This window comes from Danio aesculapii, chromosome 2 (genome assembly GCF_903798145.1).
Source record: "Danio aesculapii chromosome 2, fDanAes4.1, whole genome shotgun sequence".
Lineage (NCBI taxonomy): Eukaryota > Metazoa > Chordata > Actinopteri > Cypriniformes > Danionidae > Danio > Danio aesculapii.
In genome coordinates this window covers 34,410,681-34,434,241 of record NC_079436.1, presented here as the reverse complement: position 1 = coordinate 34,434,241, position 23,561 = coordinate 34,410,681, and the positions used below count along the sequence as shown (strand labels likewise).

At 35.5% G+C, this 23,561-nt stretch overlaps 1 protein-coding gene across 4 annotated transcripts in view; it reads right to left on the bottom strand.

The window, feature by feature from the left end:
- astn1 (astrotactin 1) overlaps window positions 1-23,561 on the bottom strand; it is a 433,021-nt gene that overhangs the window by 177,192 nt on the left and 232,268 nt on the right. For all 4 annotated transcript variants that reach the window (XM_056477943.1, XM_056477951.1, XM_056477959.1 and 1 more), the window contains one exon: window positions 20,665-20,792. In XM_056477943.1, the coding sequence (XP_056333918.1) occupies window positions 20,665-20,792 (128 nt within the window). The remainder of the gene's footprint in view (window positions 1-20,664; window positions 20,793-23,561) is intronic.

Here is a 23,561-nt window from a genome sequence, read left to right as displayed (position 1 = left end):
GCGGAGGAATGGATGACTACGGGGGGAAATGACTGAACATCGAGACATATCTTAAACTGCAACCGGCTTATCCGATAGCGTGCTAATTGTAAAGCTGTGAAGCCAACTCAATCTGAGCACACTGAAAAGACTGTGATGTTAAAAGTGAACTGAAAGTGGTATTAATTAAGTGAAAACATTTGATGTAATATGACTTAATCAAGTTACACACTCTAAAAAGGCAACAGTGTAATTCCTAGTTTATAAGACCATTAGTGTCTCAAATAGTATGAAATGCATTTTTGTTTAAACTCGTTGGACCAAAGGTTATCAAAACTCATTTGTTGATTGTGGCCATTCTTGAGATTTCTTCAGTCTATTGTTCAATAAAGAAATAAATAAGGTAATTGTAGAAGAATAAATCACGCATACAATTATCATTAAAGCAAATCCTCATCCTAACCCTTGCCATATAGTATGTAGTTATGTTTTTAATATATATTAAATATTATTTTTTTCTCAAGTGCAATATTCTTAAATGCATGGTTACACTGTAACAATGACACTTTAAATAATAACATCATAAATAAAACAAACAAACAAAACAATAAATAATGTTAATAATTGAAAATTAGAAATAATTTTTTTTTTAAATAAGTAATTGTCTTCACAAATGTATTGGCTAAATCTAGAATTTGCCATTTAGTAAATGTATATAAATGTATGGTCTACCAGTGACAATATACAGCCATATCGCACTGCTACGAGTGTGATATTGCATTTATACAACAGTTCGATGGCATAATTGTGTATATAAAAAAGAAAATCAAACATTTTGTATGAGAAACTACTTTTTTCTGCTGTTCATTCAGCTGACGTCAGAACAGTAGAAAGCGTTGCTACTTCACAAACGTCACTTTAGAGCTCGTATTTGAATGATTCTCTAGCGTAATATCTATAGTGATGACAAAGCAGGTGATTTCGCTGACATATTAAGATTATAAGGCTTATCGATATGAAATGTCATCAGTCTAGAGAGATTTCCCTGTATTTCTCTGTTGCAATGGGAATATCATCACAATAATTAACCCTAAAAAAGCTGAAGCAGCACAAACACTACCAGATTACTGTTGTGTTTGCGATAGAGAAAAACCCTAAACACATGCGGGCATTTCTTCTTTGTTTTTACTGAATTAGTCTGCACTAACGAAAACAGGACACTCATAAGAAACAAACAAAAAAGTAACTCAGGGTTATACAAAGAGTGGCCAACACAAAATACATACGTCCCATCTCACACTCAATACACTACAGTGACCATGGTATAAATACAACACTGCAACATACAAAAGAGAGAGATCAACTTAGAATGTCACTTACAAGTTTCATAATGATTTGATCAGCTGTTGTTTGTAGTTGTACGAGAGTTTTAATCCTCTAAGGCAGTGGTCCTCAACCATTTTATCATCGTGGACCAGTCAACACTTGACAATCTTATTGTGGACCGAGGGGTGCAGTGTTTCTTAGGTTGAAGGTTGAGGTGACCATTAACTGTTTTCTTAGTGGAAGACAAGCTGACAAAACATTGCTGTCACTCTGATACAAGTTTTATTTATGGAGAAAATTACTGCACTGCAGTGTTTGAGTGTTCAGTGTTTGTCTGAGATAATTAGTCTTACCGAAATGTTAATATTCCATAAAAGCTGAAGCTGATCGGTCAATTCTTTTACAGTGACTCGTGGTGTGCGCACAACAATGGAAACAATGAACTTGCACGAGCTCTAGAAAAGACGTGATATGCGAACGGCCCCTAAAAGGCCGCCTTCATTTGTGATCTCCATCAGTTAATCTTCTGGCAGACTTGCTGGATTCACTTGATTTGTTGACAAATGGGTTGTGGATCTATTCCTTGGCAATTAGTGGGTCCTTCACTGGGCCTTTTCCCATTAGTTGATCCACGGACTGGTACCTGTCCGCAGCCCGATGGTTATGGACCACTGTTCTCATGGTTTATTATGTGGTCTCTGTCACCAACTTGTGGATGGACAACGTCAACCTTCTTTACTCTGCTGATATATAGAGGCGGTGGACTGTTAAATCAATTATAGTTAACACTAATCATTAAATACTTTCTATTTTACCGTCAGTTAAAACAGTTTACAGTCAACTATTCAGTAAATATGACTTAAAAACAGTTAATTGTTTAGTTTTCTCTGCACGCTGGGATGTGAGAAGGTATTTTAACACAGGAAAAAAAATAACATTCACACTTTACCTTTAACACTCTTTGTGCAAAAAAAAAAAAGCCTTGAATCAGAAATCTTGTTCATATAAGTCAAGCACCTCATTAAACATGGCAGAACTTCCTTTAGAACTTGAAACTTTCACATTAAAAAAACACCAGGATATCACATTTTCAACACCACAAACACACATGAAATGAAATGACAGTTTGCAGGCTGTGTTCGTTTGCGCCGTCAATGATGCTGCGAGGTGTAAATAAGTATATTTAAACATTTCTGGTCATTAAAGCTCCTTAGTGACATTTAAGAGTCATATTTTCTCTGACATTTATCGCCCTTCAAATTAGCATAAACGGAAAAACGGAGACATTTGAGTGCTTCCCCGCAAATGAGTCAAAAGGTCATGCAAACAAATTAACACGGTAAACAATTTGGCCGACAGGACACTATCCGTCAAGTGGACCTATCTGTTCCAAATATAGAGGCTCAAGGAGGAGCGGACACTTCTTAAAAGATCAAGGTGACATACTTTCCCTCTCAGCCATACTGAGGGACGTCTCTCTTTCAGAATCTCCAGACTTCAGAGCAGATATCGCTGCCTCTGTGCTTTACTGGTCACTGGGCCATATGCTGCCATTTTAATTGAGAGGGACTTTGGGAGAGGGACTATGTGTTCCAGAATGAATCACTGCCACTCAGAATGATGTCAGTGATCAACAAGGGCTTCCGAAGCAGCATAACCGCAGGGAGGATGAATGTTTGACACAGCCGCTGCTGTCTAAATCCTTAACTAGACAGGAACCTATGCACAAAACTTCCTCCTTTCATTCTCCTCATCGCACTAGTACCTCAAGATCCATCCCAGGTTACATTTAGCTGACAAAAAATGTGCTAAAAATGGAGAAGCTGTCCTTTGTGTTTTTAAAAAGATAGATTACTGCTGAAAATTATGCCACTAATAATAATTTAAAAAACTAAAAAGGCGGTATAAGTATGCTAGTGCAGAAGTTAGTAATGTCGCTATGCAATGGAAGACTAGCGGGCCAGTCGATGTCAAAATGACATCAAAAAACATGTAAAAAAATACACATCAATTTGATGTCAATTGATTACCTTGATGTAAAAATGTCATTAAATAAAAAACACCTCAAAACGGATTACAACACAGCCCTGAAATCGATTTTGGTGGGCTTTTTATCTCTAATCTAGTGTAAACTTGTAATTTGGAAGTGCATCTTTTAGATAATAAAACTTAGTCACATAATAAAACTTTTTGTGTAATTATTTTGTTGGTCAAGATGGCATCAATGTGTGGATGTCAAAAGGACATTTGAGCATTAATAGACTGTCTGCTTAATATCTATTGCTCCTTCAAAAGACATTTAACTGACTATAAGAAACTTTGCAAGTATATGTCAACTTACATAACCCAAACCCTAACCCCAACCCTAACTCCAACCAAACAGTCTACTTATAATCTAACGAGAATTAGTTGTAAAGTAGATGCATCAAAATAAAGCGTGACCTTGACATCAAAACGATTTGATGCTTGATGTTAATTAGATGTTGTTTTGACATCAAGATGCCCATTGGGTACACACGTGCACATATGCACGGTTCATGTCACCATTGCTGGTTGCCAAGTTTTTTATGCATGCATGTACTGTAGATTTATACTTTTTTTAGTATGTGTAACATTACACCAAGTCATGTCATCGTGTCTGACTGTGGTTTTTAATGAAACAATGAACGGTGGACAATCTGAAGCTGCTGCTGATTTTTGTAACATTAATTAAGAATAATCTATATAAATAATGTATTCATTCCCAGCAAGATTATGCTCTTATTTTACATCATCACTTTTCATTACACACAAGCACACAAAAAAGTAATATGATCTAGACGCTGGAGAAACACCAACGAATGCAATATTGTTCCTTTTTACAAAAATTATGATTGCAGTGATGAACAAAAATGATTTGTACACAGTTTCGAGCCTAATAACATGTTTTAACATGTTTATTATGCTTGATATGTTTCATATTTATGGCTTTTCAGACATGGTAAACTTGCTCGGTAGCTCACCTTGTAATGAACACTTATAATGAAGAGTGCCTTGCAATGAATTACATTTAAAAAAAATATTGTAATATCCACAAAGGAGAAGCATTTTAAAGAAAACTTAAATATAAGGACATTTATTTTATTTCACTGTTGCTTTCTCCTCCAAGTACTGTTTAATAGAGAGAATTTGTTTCAACACTTTTATAAAATAATAGTTAATAACTTAACTATAATAACTATAATTTATTTTGTATTTGTAGTAAATGAAAGTACATTATATTTTACTTGTTATTTTGTAACAAGTAAAGTTTAAAGGCTTCAATCGGTTAACTGGGTTAACTAGGAATGTCTGTTAATTAAGTAAGTTATTGGAGCACAGTGATTTGTTACCAATCAAAAAACTAAAATCTTAATTGGCTAATAATATAGAAACAATTATATAATAATAATAATATTTAAAACAATTATTTAAATTATTATTCCAGCCAAGCTAAAAAAAACATGACGAAATATATTATAGGAATAACTGTAAAAAATGACATCGCTTATTTTCCCATCACTAAGGAAAATTAAAAGAAAAACTTTTTAAAAATTCACAGGAGGTCTAACAATTTTCTCTTTAACTGTATGAAGTACTGTATGTAAATGTTCAGCGCTTTAACTTTTTAATACCACTCACCAGACATTTATCCTCTTAACAGGTGTGCATAACTCTGTAATAAAAATTTGCCATTTAGCCTTTAACAGGTTTGTAATATATTGGTTGTGCCAAGACATCTTTTGCTTTGAAACTGCCATGAAATGTGCTACAGGCAATGCAATATTATTTTGCAACCAATCTGTATCCACCAATGCATTTTTTTCTTAACACTGTGCTATTTATTAATCATCTGTAACTGGGGAAAAATATATAGCTTACAGCACTATGTAAGCAACATACTTCAGGTTTTACAGAAATGTAGACAGAGTCACGTATTTCCAATGAGCACGGGTTGCCCAGATCTCAGTAGATGCCAAAATTGGGGTGTCTGCATTGGCCACAGGCATCTGAAGGGCCACCAGTGAAGGATCCAGGGCCCATGCTGTGGCACCCACTGTATTAATTATCACATCTAATGTTGTCGGCTAATTAATTGACGTTTACAGCAGGAAATGGTTCCAGCAATTCTATGCAATTAATCAGTGTCAAAGAATAAATTAAACCCCAATGTGATTACCATTGAGGACTGCGCCCAAAATTGAATTTTAATGGGGCTCCTTCCCCTTTCTCTCTCTCTCTTTCTCTCTGAAGTTTTTTTCTTTACTACAGTTATTAATTTATTCAATAATGTTGTCAAAATACATATATTGTGAATTTGATAAAACCACACAAGCTTTGCAGATGTTGGTTAAGATAAATGGAATGTGTGATTCAATCCACAAATAAAATGGCAAAAATATTATTTGTTAATTAGTTGAGACAATTATCAGCGAAAAGGTTCTTACATTCCACGCAATGTTCACGCACAACTGGATTCTAGTTGGATAATGACATAATAATTATCAGCGATGTTCGTGAACTGCTCAACTTGAATTGTAACAGAAGCCAATGTAATATGAGAGACAAAAATGTCACATTGCCTTAGCAACTGCATAATGGATCATATTTTATCCTACAAATGGGGGGCATGCAAGGTAAAGAACAAGTCAAAAGTCAGATTGTGAAGAACGCTTTCCCAATTATATTTCTGAGAACAGCCAAAGCTGTTTTTACCCTCCAATTCATTCTGAAATGAACTGAACAATTAGAGAAGGGTATAATTTTCTTGGCATTCGACAACTGCGGCGTTACGGTAGACAGAAATTCCACATTTGTATATTAATAAGTGACAGATGCAGCAGACTAAACAAACAGCAAAACTCACACAACACGCTGTCGCTGCAATGCACAAACAATAAATAAACAAAAAGGAAATGTTATGTATTCTGACATAATACAAAGCAATTAAACATGATCTTCAAAAATCATCCACAGATAAGCACTGCGAGACGTCTACTCGAAAGCAGAGAATTAAACATCTGTCAAAAAAGCAGAACTAATAGGCCAAACTTCTGTAAAAAAAGTACTGTCAGACATGGGATATTGCACGCTTTATTTGTTGAGATGTTAAAGGTTAATCCTCAGCTAAAGAGATCAAGTTAAAAGCAAGAATTTATAGTCTTGAACATATAATTGGCTTTGCCATTATACAGTATTTATGTCTTTTGCCTCTCAGAAACTGTAAAAACAAATGTAAAGACTCATTAAAGTTGCAGAAAAGGGACTCAAAAATTAACAATGAATTAACAATGCCTTTAAGAAAAGTACAGCAGAAACTAATAAGCACTGTATGTAAATTTGCCTCAGTGTTTACCTTGGAGGAAGTACCGGAAAAACAACAGCTTCATAATAGATACACAAAGATGACAATCATGTTAATAAAACATAACAATTCACATTAGAAGAAGCCAGTAAAACTATTGAACTGTGTTGCAATGCATATAAAGATTGCTTTGCAGATGCTACACACGGGTTTGGGAACTGACTAAAAACAATCTTCTGAAGGTGTGACCTCTTCTACCAATTCCAATTACTGACAGGTCTAATAAAGTATTGATAGCATGTGAAGTTCTCTGTTGCGCAGAAAACATCCTAAAGGAGAATCTGTCATAACAAGAATAAACATGAGTTTTGTATTCTGAGGCTACAATAAACACTTACTCGAGCAGCCATGATAAGTCTATCGAGTTCAAATTTATATTTATTAACTGTTAACTGGAGTTTTTTATGTACTGTAGTTTAGTGGAAAGTTCATAGACTGCACTGCAATTAAGCAAATGAATCAACTCTTGGGACAGCAGGCTAATTTGTTTGATGTAAACTTGAAGATGCAAGTCTGAATCATTATTTATTGAAGATCTGTTTTCAGCTTAAAATACAGAAATGGCCCGGTCACAGATTTCTGCTGGGAACTTTCTTTCTCTGCTTTGTCTTTTGTGGACTCTCATAACATGCGCATCGATGGATTTGCTCTTCAGTGTTTGGACTCTCAGTAGTGACTATTAAATCGCACTGAACTGAGTTAAACTGAACTGAACTTAAACTCTGAAAATTGAACTGACACTGTTTCTATTTACTATGATCTTTTATGTAAAGCTGCTTTGACACAATCTACATTGTAAAAGCACTATACAAATAAAGGTGAATTGAATTGAATTGAATAATAGCATCCATACAGGCATGCAAAGATTAAATAATAATAAAAGTAACCCGATTTAAATTTGGTTGGAAACAGGACACAGAATTTTTATTTTACATTTTATTTCACAATTTTTGGTAGGTTTTTAGACAGAGACACAATTTGACTTAATTTTTATGTGATTTGGTTGTTGGTACCATACAGCAGTTTTTTTTTTCTACTCACACAATAATTTATACAAAATGGTTTACAGAAAAAAGAAAATCCAGCAGGAAATATATTTTTCATGCCAGAGGTCAGAAGTCAATGGCCAGATTGGCTTGAACTTAATTTCTGCTGGGTATTTAGATGTGATGGTCATTTGTAATTTGGTGTAAACAACATTAAAACATGGGCTCTGTATCAATGGTTCATACTTATGGCCATACTTTGGATTCCTCATGGTTAATTTCCACTGAACGCTACAGGGGTGCATTTCCCAAACAATGACATAAGTTGTGGATGAACTATCATTGTATCATGCATTGTTTGGGAAAAGAATGACGTAGTAATGAGTGTTTCCCAAAACCGTAGTTTTTTTTGTCGCAGATCCGTCATTTGAACCACGTTATTTATAATGTAAATTGTCAATCCATAGTGCCGCTCTGAATGGGGTGGAGTAACAACTTCTTTAAAGAAAAACACTATAATTTTTGTGCAAATTCTATTTTCGCACACACATTAAAAAAAAAAATTCCAATATTAATTTTGGTAAAAACATGCACTCGTTTTCCACATTAATTGAAATATATAAACGGTAAATGTAGGGCCCATGTTTCCTTTATTATTGAGAATATGCCATATTCTATTCTAAAACAAAACCACTTAGCTAACACATATTTTAATCTCATACATAAATCATATAAATCGGGAATGGTTGTTTTTTACAGTAGACCATTTATTAAGAAATGAAGAAAAATCCTTCTCAATAATAAAAATTATAATTTTATTATTATTATTAAGTAGGATCTTGTTTATTTATTTATTTATTTATTTATTTATCTTATTCATTTTTTGTAAAAGTCTACTTTTACAATTTGACACATTCAAACCACTGCAGAAATGTTCAAACCAACAGGCCCATGTCATATACAGTACAGATACATTTCCTAATAAATAACCTACTAAAAATTTAAAGGATTAACGTATGCTATTTATTTTTGTTTTCACTAGCTTTAGAGATTCAGCTTTTAAATAAAAAGTCACCTATGACTTTCGTCATGAGCTATGGCTGTGTTCAAAATGGCATAAATGTTTTTAAAGTGCAATTAATTTTAATGTTTTTTATTTTAATCATTCCAAGTTTAAATGTTGGAAGGTTCTAAAGGAAAAGGGCATAAGTGGACAACCATGAACTATGCTTCTAACTATAGCTCTGAGTTGTAGTTGCAAGTGTACAAGTTTGCAAATGTTCGTGGAAACGATGGACTTGGGAAACACCAAATCAACAAACTATGTTTGTAACGATGCAACTTGCGACCTTAGTTGACTAACGATGGTTTTTGGAAGCACACCCCGGATTGGTACAGTACAATATGGCATGCATTACAAAAATGCAAAGCCATGGTCAGATGGTTAGAGATCTGGAATTGTAAAGTCGCAGGTTTGAGTCCTGGCACCAGCACCAGCACAAGCAGCTCTTGCCACCCTCCACGGCTGAGGTGGCAATACCATAGTTGAGGTGAGTCCCTAAAGCAAGGCACCAAACCCCCAACTGCTTCCCAGGTGCTACAGCAATTCCTGCCCAGTGCTCCAGGTGTGTTCACAGTGTCTGTGTGTGTGTGCGTGTGTGTGTGTGTGTGTGTGTGTGCACTTGCAACTGTAAAATACAATGATGCCGAGCAATAGAACATAATCTAGTGAATGCTGTTTATTGTTGTGTACAAGGTTCTTCACATCGTGAAAAAAGTGAAAAAGTGAAAAGTGGTAAGCACCATTAAGAACTTGAGTCTACGTTTGAATTAATGAATCTGAGTTGAAAAAGATGCATCAAGAGAACGGCCCATCAATTAATCTCAAGCTGGTTTCTTGAACGTGACAGAGCTCACAATCAAATGACCTCAGCAGGCACCAGTTCTAATTACAATAGAGTAGCATTAAAAGGACCACAATATGAATTGAAATATTGGAGAAATGTTTCTAGAACTTTGCAGAATCTTTGCCACAAAAATTTAAGGACATTCTCAATGCAAAAGGACGTCCAACTTAGTGACACCAAGGTATAGTTAATAAAGTGCATTACATACTTAATATATTCTTCATTTGCACATAAACTAATTAACAACATCTCACTTCCCATAACACCTGTGTTGAATCACAATTCAGTAAATTCTTCTTCCTGACATTTCAATTCACATTCTCATGAATAGAGAGGGAGCCAATTTGTCAACTCTGAATTGTGCACAACCCCTGCAACACACTAGATATATACTAGAGATGAGAGATAACAGATTCAAAATAACAAGCACCAAAGCAGTATATCACAAAAGACACGGACCAAGTTTTAAAATTCATAGCAAGGTCACATTCCGACTCGCACAAACCTTCTGCTAGACGGCAAAACTGTCCGTGATAGAACTCAAGCAGAAATAACATACTGCCAAGCACTAAAGGCAGAGTAGATACTCATCAGTTCCACTCCTTCCTGTGTAGCAACTAGGAAAGCTCACGGACTGAAACTGCAAGGTGGTATCTGCACACATGAGCAGTGATGAAAGAGATCCAGACATGAAACAGGAAATCTTCAGCTCATCGATCCTGCCAGGTCTTTCTCTGGGATTATAGGAACTCCCACTGCAGAGCAGCCACAAAGGCCTAACTTGATTGGATCCATCCGATTAAATCTGGACCTTGTCACTTTTGCGCTGTCTTCAAGAGCTGCATTCAGGAGATTGCCCAAGCACAGCTAATTCCTAAGGAGTGGTGAGAAATCCATGTGTCAGCCATTTCACTTAACTTTTCTCTTTTCTTTGCATCCTCCTTTGTGTTTGATGATCAATGCCATCTATTCATCTTCTGTTCACCACCCGGTCCTGCCCAGCAGGCTGTAGCACCTGTGGCGTTTTTGCATCATGTAATGTGTGTTTTGAAGTGATTTCTTTTAGCATTTTCATTCCGATTGCCATGAAACCGTGCGCATGCCTTTGAACGTATCCCCCGGCGAATAGCATGTCACAAAGACAAGTGTTGCTTAACCCCAACACCCCCACCCTCAACGAATCTCCATCTGTGGCCGTGAATGTGATTCACCATATGCATCAGGAGGCAGAGATGATTTCCCTCCTTTCTTTCATCCAGCAGGAAATCTGCTTAGTGCCAATGTGCTTTCTACCTGCATTCCAATTAAATCAAGATGTATTTGCCTTTCAAAGCTTCTCGGCCTTCTTCCTTTCCCATTGGAATAATTGATGGAGTTCGCTGGTCCTATGATGAATGACTTCCAACCCAGAGATGAATAGAAAGATGAATGCGTTGCCCTGAGAGGGTTGGGAGGAACGGCTCCAGGAGTGCTGACATAGTGACAAATACACTGACCGTCGCACCAACTTGCCCAAATCAGCAAGGGAGGGTGGCAGAGGCCTGATAACATCAACGACTGCTCGGATATGTGCCACTTGCCCATTCCGTGCCCAATTACATGAGCTAGTGACTAATTTAACCTCAGGCGAGTTTCCAAAACTGAAGCCTCAACACAGTCAAGGGAAAAACACAGCAATGATGTATTAAGGGCACGGGCAAGAAACAAAAGCTTTACTCAAAACTGGAGTTTAAACACTTTTTTTTACCCAATTCTTATTTGGAGCTGCATTTCCAACAAATTCTCCAACAATTTTCCAGCAACGTTACATTTAGTAAGAAGTTGGAGACACTTCATTTAAAAATTCACTTACGTAAAGGTCAAAACACAGATGAGAAGCTTATTCTATTCTATTCTATTCTATTCTATTCTATTCTATTCTACTCTGTTATAATGCAACTAGGACAACTACACATATTATTGGATTTTTTTGTTGTTTGTTTCTAGATTTTGTTGTTGCTTTTGTTAATTGTGACTGCTTATATTGATCGAAGTTTCAGCTAGCAAGTATTTAGTCATTCTCATTACTGTGGTCTTCTTGCACTTACAACATCTTTTCTATGCTCTATTATTTCAATAAAAATGTACCTCTACACATTTTAGCCATAAGAGCTTTTTGTATATGTGTAATCAATTAGATCATCCCATCACTGGTTGTTTAAAACCAATATACTGTTTAAAAAGTATACTATACAGTAAATACACTTACCAGACACTTTATTAGGTCCACTTTACTAGGTCCACTTTACTAGTACTGGGTTGGACCCACGTTTGCCTTCAAAACTGCCTTAATCCTTCATGACATAGATTCAACAAGATACTGGACATATTCCTCAGCATTATGCAGTTGCTGTAGATTTGTCGGCTGCACATCTATGATGCGAATCTCCCATTCCACCACATCCCAAAGGTCCTCTATTGGATTGAGTCTGGTGACTGTGGAGGCCATTTGAGAACAATGAACTCATTGTCTGTTCAAGAAACCAGTCTGAGATGATTTACGCTTTATGACGTGATGCGTTATTCTGATGGGTACACTGTGGTCATAAAGGGATAGGTAGACTGTGGTGTTGACAAAACACTCAATTGGTACTAATGGTGCCAAAGTGTGCCAAGAAAATATCCCCCACATCATTACACCATCACCCCCAGCCTGAATTGCTGATACAAGGCAAGATGGATCCATGCTTTAATGTTGTTGACGCCAAATTCTGACCCTACCATCTGAATGTTGAGATTCATCAGACCAGGCAACGTTTTTCCAATCTTCTATTGTCCAATTTTGGTGAGCTTGTGTGAATTGTAGCCTCAGTTTCCTGTTTTTAGCTGACAGGAAGGACACCCGTTGTGGTCTTCTGCTGCTGTAGCCCATCTGCCTCAAGGTTCGACGTGTTGTGCGTTCAGAGATGCTCTCCTGCATACCTCGATTGTAACAAATGGTTGTTTGAGTTACTGTTGTCTTTTTATCAGCTCGAACCAGTCTGGCCATTCTCCTCTGGCATCAACAAGGCACTTGCACCCACACAACTGCCGCTCACTGGATATTTTATATTTTTCGGACCATTCTCTGTAAACCCTTGAGATGGTTGTGCGTGAAAATCGCAGTAGATCAGCAGTTTCTGAAATACTCAGACCAACTCGTCTGGCACCAACAACCATGCCATGTTCTAAGTCACTGAAATCACATTTCTTCCCCATTCTGATGCTTGGTTTGAACTGCAGCAGATCGTCTTGACCATGTCTACATGCCTAAATGCAGTTGCTGCCATGTGATTGGCTGATTAGAAATTTACGTTAACAATTTTTTTTATCAGAAAACTGAAAAATACACAGAAAAATACAGTTTTCAAACAACAATATGACATTCTAATATTTTTTACTAGTTATACATTAAAAACTAACACAACAGCTACTGGAAGCACACAAAGAATCTTGTACGGTGACAAAAAGACTGGAATCAATAGTGGTGATTGTATTAGGACTGAAGATGTGCACTCCAAAGCCTTTTTTATTCTTTTAATTAAACATCTGACTGGCACACACGTGTCTAATATGACTAATGAGAAGTGTATTAGACATAATTTGCAGTTTTTGCAATAAAAGGCTCTTGGGGAGAATCAGGTGCAAGTGTGAAGGGCTGGAGAAATCAGCACTGAACCACCTGCTCATAACAGATAAATAACCTCTGTCTTCATAGCCAATGCCTCAAGCTTGACTGACAGAGGATGACTCTTCTAGATTATCCATTTTAATCTTCCCGCAAGTATCCAATATGACCTCTCATAAGTCTCACCTGATGCCTTAACCATTATGTCTGAAGACCAGCTATGTCCACCACTGTTTCATTGAGGGAAAGCACCTGCACCCTCTGGTAGCTCGGGCAATATTACAGAGCCACACAGGACCATTTCATACTCTTCTGACCTTTAGACTGGATTACAAATTGGAGTTGAACGGTGGTTAGGGATTCAAGCTGGCCATAATAAAATAGCTGTAAAGTGTGATAAATGTCAGCTTTGGCTTCTTTAAAGAACAGGGCAAAATTAGCAGGGTAACAACTGGGGGTAGTCATTTAAAGTGCTCAGTTAGAACAATTACAAATAAAAGATAAAAAAATATTCGTACAGCTTCAAATAAATTAATAAATAAAATAGAATAAATTAACTTAAGAAGAATAGTATTACTTTATAATACTATTATTATATAGTACTGTATATAGAATTATATATTGTGTATATGTTACATATTGTGTTTAATCATATATATATGTGTGTGTATGTGTGTGTGTGTGTGTGTGTGTGTGTGTGTGTGTGTGTGTGTGTGTGATTAAGAGATCTATTGTAACAATCTAAGTGCAAATTCTAAAGTGCATGGTGCAAAAACAATAAGGGCATGTCTGAATCCACTGGTCTGCGCCCTGGCGCATGGTCTAACAGGGTTGTATTTATTCTCCTAATGAGTTATGGGTGTGTTTTGAGCATAACGTGCAATAAAACAATCAGAGTCTCAAATCCTATCACCTTTAAGAGTCAGTTGCGTAGGCAAACTGGGCAAACTTTGTAAGTGGTAAAACTGAATGCTTCACTAGCGTGAAAACAGTTCCATCTATACGAGAATAAAGAATGATCCTCCTCTATTCGGCCTCTTTACTTTCTCTTTACTTTACTGTTACTCTTTACTTATTTACTTTCGTGGAGTAAGGAAATGGTAAAAACTCTACTGAAGACATCAGTGTAAAGATTATTTCAAAACTATTTCTAAATTCTGTTCTAATTTACAGCAAACGAATAAATGAACAATATTAACGATTGTGGTAAAAAAACACTGTTATATTCAAACACACATATTATTCTTATGCCCCATTTGGTAATGCATGTCTCCAAAACCTGACAGGTGGGCAAACTAACATAACTAATGCTCTCTGCGTTGGACTTTAGACCAGCTTTTAGTTGGTCAATGGTGCAGTCTATTTCAGTTCCTCAAAATTGCAACGAACCAACAACGTGCCTTAACACACCTCCTTTTAGATAAGCGACACCAATGAGTCCACAAAGTGGCACAAATGAATTTATCTATTTAGCTATTTAAATATCGTGTCAGGATTCTGCCACTCTGGTCCTAATTCTTGTTTTGGAGTCCAGACACTAGTCCTGTCATGTCTTGTATGTTGTGCTCGGCTCGAGTTTTCTCAAGTCGAGCACTTATTTTCTGTCATTGTGTGTCTTTTTGTATGAGCGCCACCTGGGCTGCGATTGAGCCGTGTGCATTCCCGCTTGATGCGGGCACAAGAGGGGTGGGCGTGTTTGTGACCCACGCTCTTGTCCTACTGTTTGTGTTCATTCTGTCTGCAGCATGGTGTATCATACCCAGCATCTCAGTCTAGTTGGTTTCGGTTTCAGTTGGTGAAACATGCACGTTGCATGTGTGAGTGCACAGTGAGTTTTTATTTATCGTGTACTCGTGTCTTGCGTTCAGTCTTCTGTTGGTGTTGTGTTTAGCACGTGGTACATGTTTACATGTGCCATGGGCTTTAGTGTTTTGTTTCATGTGAACACGCAGTTAATGAGTTCTCTCATTGGCTGCGTGTTCTAGTCTCATTTTACGTGAGCACATGGCTTGTGTTGTTTTTTTGTGTCATATGCTCTCCTGTATATTGTCTAGTCCCACTCTTCTTGTCAACCAATAATTAGTTTACTATATTTACCTGTTTTGTGTTCATTATTTCTGCTTATAACTCTCTCTTGTCTGCTGTCATGTGCCAGTTCATTGTCTTTCACTCAGTGTGTTGGATTCATGTGTCTTGTGTCCAGTCCTGCCTTGCCAGCCCAGTTTTGGTGATGTTTTTTCCCCTATGGGGTTATTTCTGTTTGTTTATTTTGTTTATCAAAATTAAAATAAATATCATTCCTTGTATTCTGGAGTCCCCACCTCTTCCCTTTTATCGAATGTAAGACAACGTGGCACAAAATGTTACAATTACAGTTGGGTTGGTCTGAAAATAGCAAATTGCGCCATACACGTCTTGCACCAGGTGTATGATGGCAAAAATCTATTAAATAGTAATAAAAAATATGTTTAAAGTTATCTTTGCAAAGTATCTGTGTATGTAGCTATAACAGATAGATAGATAGATAGATAGATAGATAGATAGATAGATAGATAGACAGACAGACAGACAGACAGACAGACAGACAGACAGACAGACAGACAGACAGACAGACAGACAGACAGACAAAAGAAAGAAAGAAAGAAAGAAAGAAAGAAAGAAAGAAAGACAGAAAGAAAGAAAGAAGGAAGGAAGGAAGGAAGGAAGGAAGGAAGGAAGGAAGGAAGGAAGGAAGGAAAGAAAGAAAGAAAGAAAGAAAGAAAGAAAGAAAGAAAAAAAAGAAAGAAAGAAAAAAAGAAAGAAAGAAAGAAAGAAAGAAAGAAAAAGAAAGAAAGAAAGTTTATCTAGATTTATTAGCTACAATTGGTCAGAATAACACATATTTTCATCTGTTGAGATTGAAAATGGGCTCATTTCACCAAATACTCCTTGTTTAAAAAAAATCTTTATTTAGCTAAATTACAACATTTGTATTTTGTACTTGACTTTAGCTTAGTGAATGTTTATTTAGTGTGTTATTGAGTGCTGAATTTTCATTTGTACACATTTCTCATCAAGTTCTGATAAATTATTTATTACTAATTCATTTACTTATTTATTTTTAATTAAAACAACCCCACTGACATTACAAAATATGGCAGAAACATCTCAAGTTCTAAATCTGTCTGGATATTTCAATCATGCACAAAGTAAATGATGCTTCACATATAATCAAAGACTTGAGATAAATGATGCACATGAAAAACATTGGACATAACGTAGTGCAGCTTCCAAGCAGCAGGCAGACAAAGAAAAAAAATAAACAAGGAAAAAAAATCTATTCTCTTTGGCCTTTCCTGCTGTGAATTTTACATCGGACCTTAAGGACTATAATCCTTCATTCTCTGGCAGCCTGGTATGGGTGGCCGAAGCCAGAGGGGAGAGTATGATGAAAGATGCGGCTTTCTGAAGCCTCATTTGACAGGACAGGATTTCCCCATTTTCTTTCTCATTAACAGGAGCATGAAAACTGACCCCCTGCAGTATTTAGGGTATTTTGCGCAGAATACTCTACTCGCGTAGCTCCAGAATGAAGTCTGATTGGTCAGTTAATAAATCCTGACAGAGGCAGCAAGCATCCAGAAGTCCCGGACAATTATTTTGTTAATAACCTCTCCGTTTTCTGCCTCTTCACCATCCACTTGATCTGCCAGGAGATAATATGAACCACTTGACCAAACGCACATAATAAAAGCACACAAAAACTGAAGATAGATATGGTGCATCTTGATCTGAAATTCAGACAGCAATCTTTTAGGAAAAAAGAAATGAATAAAGGCTGCTGTATAGTGAAGTGTAGCTTTATATGCCGTCAAGTGAAGCCATAACCCAAATTATACAAGAAATGATATTAGTAATGCTGCATGGCCTTGTTGTGATCACGATAAGCAGAAAATCCAAGTGAAGTGCTACTATTGTGGATTCAGCAACAGAAGGAGTGGAATTACTTAAATAAGGTCAAGGGCGAGATTAAGAGGCTTATTTAATCAAGACAAACATTTATAAGCTGTAGGACTAATAGAAAGTTGTCAAAACTTTGTCAACACTTTGTAGAAATCACTGTTTGTGTAACTCTTGATAATTTGTAAAAATAAATGTGTTTATAAATGTACATACAGTTGAAGTAAGAATTATTAGCCCAACGTTTATTTTTTCCCCAGTTTCTGTTTAATGGAGAGGAGATTTTTTCAACACATTTCTAAACATAATATTTTTAATAATTCATTTCTAACAACTGATTTATTTTATCTTTGCCATGATGACAGCAAATTAAATTTAATAGATATTTTTTCAGGACAATTCTATACAGCTCAAAGTGACATGCTTAACTAGGTTAATTAGGTTAACTAGGCAGGTTAGGGTAATTAGGCAAGTTATTGTATAGCGATGGTTTGTCCTGTAGACTATCGAAAAAATATATAGCTTAAAGGGGCTAATAATTTTGACCTTAAATGGTTTTTTAAAAATTTAAAACTGCTTATATTCTAGCCAAAATAAAACAAATAAGACTTTCTCCAGAAGAAAAAAATATAATCAGACATACTGTGACAATTTCCTTGCTCTGTTAAACATCCTTTGGGATGTATCTAAAAATAAAAAAAAAATAATAATAATAAATCAGAAAAAAAAAATCAAAGGGGGGCTAATAATTCTGACTTCAGCTGTATATGAAGAAAATATTAAAGATCACTTGAAAAGTCTATGCATTTAAATTAACAAAATGTTTACATTGACCTGTAGACATGTTAATTTTATTTTCAATATAACTGTATGAATTCAAAAGACTTAAATAATTATTGGAAGGAACATGATTTTTTAAGGAACAGTGGGAGTAAACAATGCAAGCCAACAAAACACAACACCAAGCTTTGCCTTGCGTGAGTCATTGCCTGAGCAGATGAAAGAGGGAGAATATGATAAAGATAAAGACATATATGAAGGAGTTATAATTGGGAATGTCCAGATTCGATCACTTGATCTGGATATCGGGCCCGATCACTTGGTTTCAGAGTCAATTCAATTCAATTCAATTTCAATTCTCCTTTATTTGTATAGCGTTTTTACAATGTAGATTGTGTCAAAGCAGCTTCACATAAAAGGTCATAGTAAATTGGAACAGTGTAGTTCAGTTTGTAGTGTTTAGTGCTCAGTTCAGTGTGGTTTAAAAATCACTACTGAGAGTCCAAACACTGAAGAGCAAATCCAACGTTGCGCAGCTCTACAGATCCCGAACCATGCAAGCCAGTGGCGACAGCGGAGAAGGAAAAAATAACTTCACTAATTCGCAAAAGGAATTACTCGATCGGAATTAGATTTTACTTCCCAATCAGGACTCGAAAATATATGTATGTATTATGTGGTGGCACAGAGTTCTTGACCTTAAACAGCAATGCATGCGGCATGACATCACTTTGTTGCAGAGACGCTACTGGTTAAATGCTGGTAAAGTAGAACATGAAAGCAGCTTGAAGCAGAATGCACGAGTATGTCTGCGGTCTGAAGGTACTATAAAGTTGATGACGACAACATTGCCATAGCAAACTGTGAAATATGTAAACCTGGGATTGCCTGCCAGGTATTTTAAGTTGAGGTGCTGTTTGTTTTTATATTAGGTTTTTTCAAATATTTACTGTTGCACTAAAGTCCAAAAGTGAAGAATTTATGTTATTTATTACTTGATTGTTCAAGCTACCTCACAGAAGTGCTCTGTTTGTTAACTGAGTTGTTGAATGTTAAAATAAGGTGAACTAAGTAAAACAAAAATAAGAAACATCCTGGATCTGTTTCTTCGCTCTTCTTTATTCTTTAAGTATTATAGAAGTATCAGATCGGGTTTCGTTATCGGTAGATACTCAAAATCAAATGACTCTGAATATAGGGAATATAGAAAAAAACCTGATTGGGACATCCCAAGTTACAGAAATGGGCTGTATTTATGATACGTGTATTTCAAATACATATTTCAAATACAAAATAGTATTTTGTAATTTGTATTTAATTGGTTTTATGAAAATAGGTTAATATTTTGTATCAATATACTTTAGTGTCTTGTATTTTTTGTATTTTTAAAATACTGTGAAATATTTTGTAAGAAGTCTACATGGTGACATCATAAAAATGCCGGTGCTTTCTTAGTTATTTGCCTAGGCTTGAGATCAGACTAGAAAATTTATTAATATTGAAGAAGCTGATCAATGCTTGAACACTGATGGAAGTTATGCATCACATATAAAGAAAGTAACAGACAAATAGCAAGGGTAGATTCGGGAGCAAGTCAAAATAAGACAGCAAAATAAGACAAACAACATAAAGTCCTACAGAGTTGACACCTACAAAACTTTACTGGCTGTTTCAAATGCCAGTAGCTAATCTTCAAGTGCTCTTTAGTTAATTACAAACTTTGACATGGTAAATCAGTATGAGACAAAAATATTTAATAATACTCCAATCTACAGACTGGTCAAAAACTCCCAACTCGAGTTTTATGGCAGCAAAAACTGATAGCTAATTTTCTTTGAGATACCATGTTTTATATTGTGTATTGAAGAGTACAAAAAAAACATGATTTATGGAAATGACTTAAACTGGAGATTTTAGTACTTTTCAGAAATCGTGATTTTACATTGAGTATTGAAGATTTCAATTGCAAACATTTTGAAACATAAGACTTTTAAGAGATAATGGCAATTTTCACAATCAAGAGATAATACTATATTCCATTTCATTATCTGCATTAAATTGTTTTTACAGTGATAAAAGAGAACATCTTCGAGAAATGAAATTTGTCCAAAATCTATACTAAAATGAAAGAGAAACACAAGTTACATTTTTATGAATACCTGCTCATGTCCAATAGAGGTGAATGAGGTGCAGAGAAGCTGACTTAAACTTGCTCAGAGAAAAATCATTGTTTACTTCACGAAGTCATGGTGAAGGGATTGATCCAGTATGCCTATTGATCAAAGATTTGCAAAGAAATTTCATGCTATTTTGTAGTATTTTAAAATTCAAAATACTGTTTTTTATTTTGACACTTGTTGTGGCTGCTGTATTTTGTAGTTTTTTTTTTGATACACTTAAAATTTAGGTATTTTATTTTAAAATATATTTCAATGTATTCTTGCCCAGCCCAGCCTAGTTTTAATGCTTTATTATTTATAGATATTATATCTCATGCTAGGTACAGCATCAAATAGCACACTGCTACTCAAATAACAGTTTAAAGTTTTTGAAACTTCAAGCCAAACGTCAGACACAAAAATGTGTACCAGTTAGAAAAATGGAAGTTTTCTTCCACTGAATATTTTGATTTATTTTGTCTTGGGTGTAAGTGGTTTCTTAAAACACTACAGGCTGTGGTAGTCACTGTATATATAAAGTGTGATTAATCATTCTTACCAGTGAGGTATTCTGGATCAGGCACTGGGTCAGACAGTTCCTCATGACACTGGGCTTCATTCGGCACTGACGCTACCACCATGCCATCCGGGAGCTGCTGCTCAATGCCACGAGCAAAGTTTTTCTGCCTAGATAGCAGGAGAAAAGGGGACAATGCACTCAAAACATAGTTCACTGTTCATGAATCTGTTCAAAACATTGTCAGTTTATGGAATAAAATAAAAGCAGAATCTACAGGGTAAAATTTGGAAAAACAAGGAGTATTCATGGCAAACTCGTGGTGTTATGGCTAGACTCTTATTTTGAAGTACATTTGCTTATATCGTTTCATGTTTATGTCAGTTTTAAAGGTTTCAGTATATGTTAGGTATATGTTTAGTTGCTGTTTTCTTGCTGTGGTTACTCATATCCCCTGGTTTATTTTTGTTGTTACTGATTGAGTTCACCTGTGTCTTGTTTAGTTCCCTGTTATTCATGTATATGGTCACCACATATAGTGTCTATACAAGTTTGCATTATTCATTATATCACTACGTTTACATGGAAATCAGTAACCAAATTATTTGCCTTAATATGAACAAGAAAATAATATGAATAAGGTGTTTTTTTGATTGTTCTTTTCATGATCTCGTTTTACATGTGACAGCACATAATTCGACTAATGTCATTGCATCACCGCGCTATCCACGTTTCCTCCAGGGTTTCATGTAATTTTGGGTGTTTCATTCTTAATTTGTCAACTTTAACTGCAGCTTGGCACTTTCACTTTCATTCAGGAACATTTCATGCATGCCCTGTGACAAAAAAGATGTTGGAAGCGTGTTGTTTAATGGAATTTGATACTGCATGCCATATGGAAGAAAAAAAACTCTGTATTTCGAGATACAGGTGTCTGTGGTCCTTTACTGACTCGGTATAGGTGCAGAGAATAGTGTCAAACAGCTGTGTGTGCATTAAATATCCTGTCGCAAAACATGGCAAAAATCATGCATGACAGTGATAGTTTGATTAAGGTGCACTTCAATAATGCGATTAAAATCGGTATTTTCCACATGTCTTGATTCCATTTCTGTTCAGTTCGATTATGGCTTTAGTCAGATTAAGGTAATCAAAAATCGCTGTTTACATGGTAGACTCTTAATCAGAGTACTGTCTTAATCGGATTATTAGTGTCCATGTAAACGTATTCATTGTCTCTGCATTTTGTGTGTAAAAATGTTCCTCTTGCTCATGCGACAGGCTCAACTCATGTTTTGTTTGTTAAGAAACAGTATGAGAAAACTAAATCTACTCTTCTTGCCCGTAACACTGCAAAAAAATCATTTAATAACTGTTTAACAAAGTTATCTAATATTGTCTTTATTTAGCATTATTGTTCAAATGGTTATCAACTTGTTTAACAAAGTACCATTAACACCACCTAACAATTAGACTTTTTTTTTTTTATATAAATCCACACATAGTAACATACTGTATATAGCTAAATATAACAGAGTATGTTACATATACTGTACATAAAAGAATGAACAGACAAAGATAAAAAGTGGATTGAGAAATGTTGTCAGACTGAATAAGCATACATGTGAACAAGAGTGAATACAGTACAAGTGAACAGCATAAAGTTGAAATGGTGCTTTTTTTCTTCAATAATATGATATACATACTGTATTGTGAGGGAAAGTAGAAAGAAGCTCAAAGAGAACAAGAAAAAAGTAGACTGAAGGAAGCAGTGCACAAAGTAATGTCTATATCTAAATGAGATCTGCTGAAGTACTTCAGACTTGAGGAAAGAGTAAGAATATACAGTTTGAATTTAAACATGAAAATATAGATAAAAAGTGAGAAGACTGGATAAACTAGATATGGTTTAGTTCTGGAGCAATGTGAGCAAAAAATAAGTATGCATTGAACAGAAGGACTGATAGGAGGGGATAAACTGATACAGTGGCAAAAGATGCACAGATGCACAGAATATGCATTTATAGAGGATCTGACTGAATGTTTTTTCAGTCTATCTTCCTTTAGATCAAGGTAAAAAAAAGAGTGAATACATGTGTGTTAAGCGAACAATGCAATATAAAAAAGTATGCCAAAGAAAATTCTGAATATGAAGATAATATAGAACAAACTCTTTCCTGTTCAAATCAAAATAAGCACACAGAGAGTGCACAAGGGAAATACACAGAATGCAATGACATTCTGGAACGTGTCTTGTAAATGAGCAAGCGGTCAGGAAATTGTAACAGGCATCATCCAATCTGAATCTCTCTTCAAGCATTACTGTCAAAGCCAATTTAATTGTGGACTTGGATGAAAGAATTACATAATCTAATTCACAGAACAATGTATAAATAATTGGGCTTAAATAGGAAAACAAATATATGAAAAATGAATGAAGAATGAAATAAATGAAAAACAGCTAAAAGTGAAACGACAAACCCTCATACATGTGGAGATTGACACCATCTCTGTTTCAGTAAGATGCAAAACATCCTGCTTTATATGATTTCCTATGCTAATTAATAGCTATTTCCAGTAACACTTTAGTTTAGGTCACAATTCAAGCTATTACTTACTGGCATATTACATGCGTTTTACTAGGATATTAAATGTTCACTAGTTACAAAGTATGATTCAATTCTGCAAACCTTATTCTACCCAAAACCTAAACCCAACCCAAAGTAGTGCTAGTTAATGGTTTGTTAATACTATGAGTTGAGATTTAAATAAAGCATTACCCAATTTCCTCTAATACATCTAACCCAGAATATTATACATCAGATTTTACTGATGTATATTAAACAGAAGGCTTTTCTAGGCCAAATTAAATCTGGCAAAAACCTCAAAACTGTTTTCTTACAAGGTCCTCTTGGGTGTTCTGGAAAGCACACCAGAGC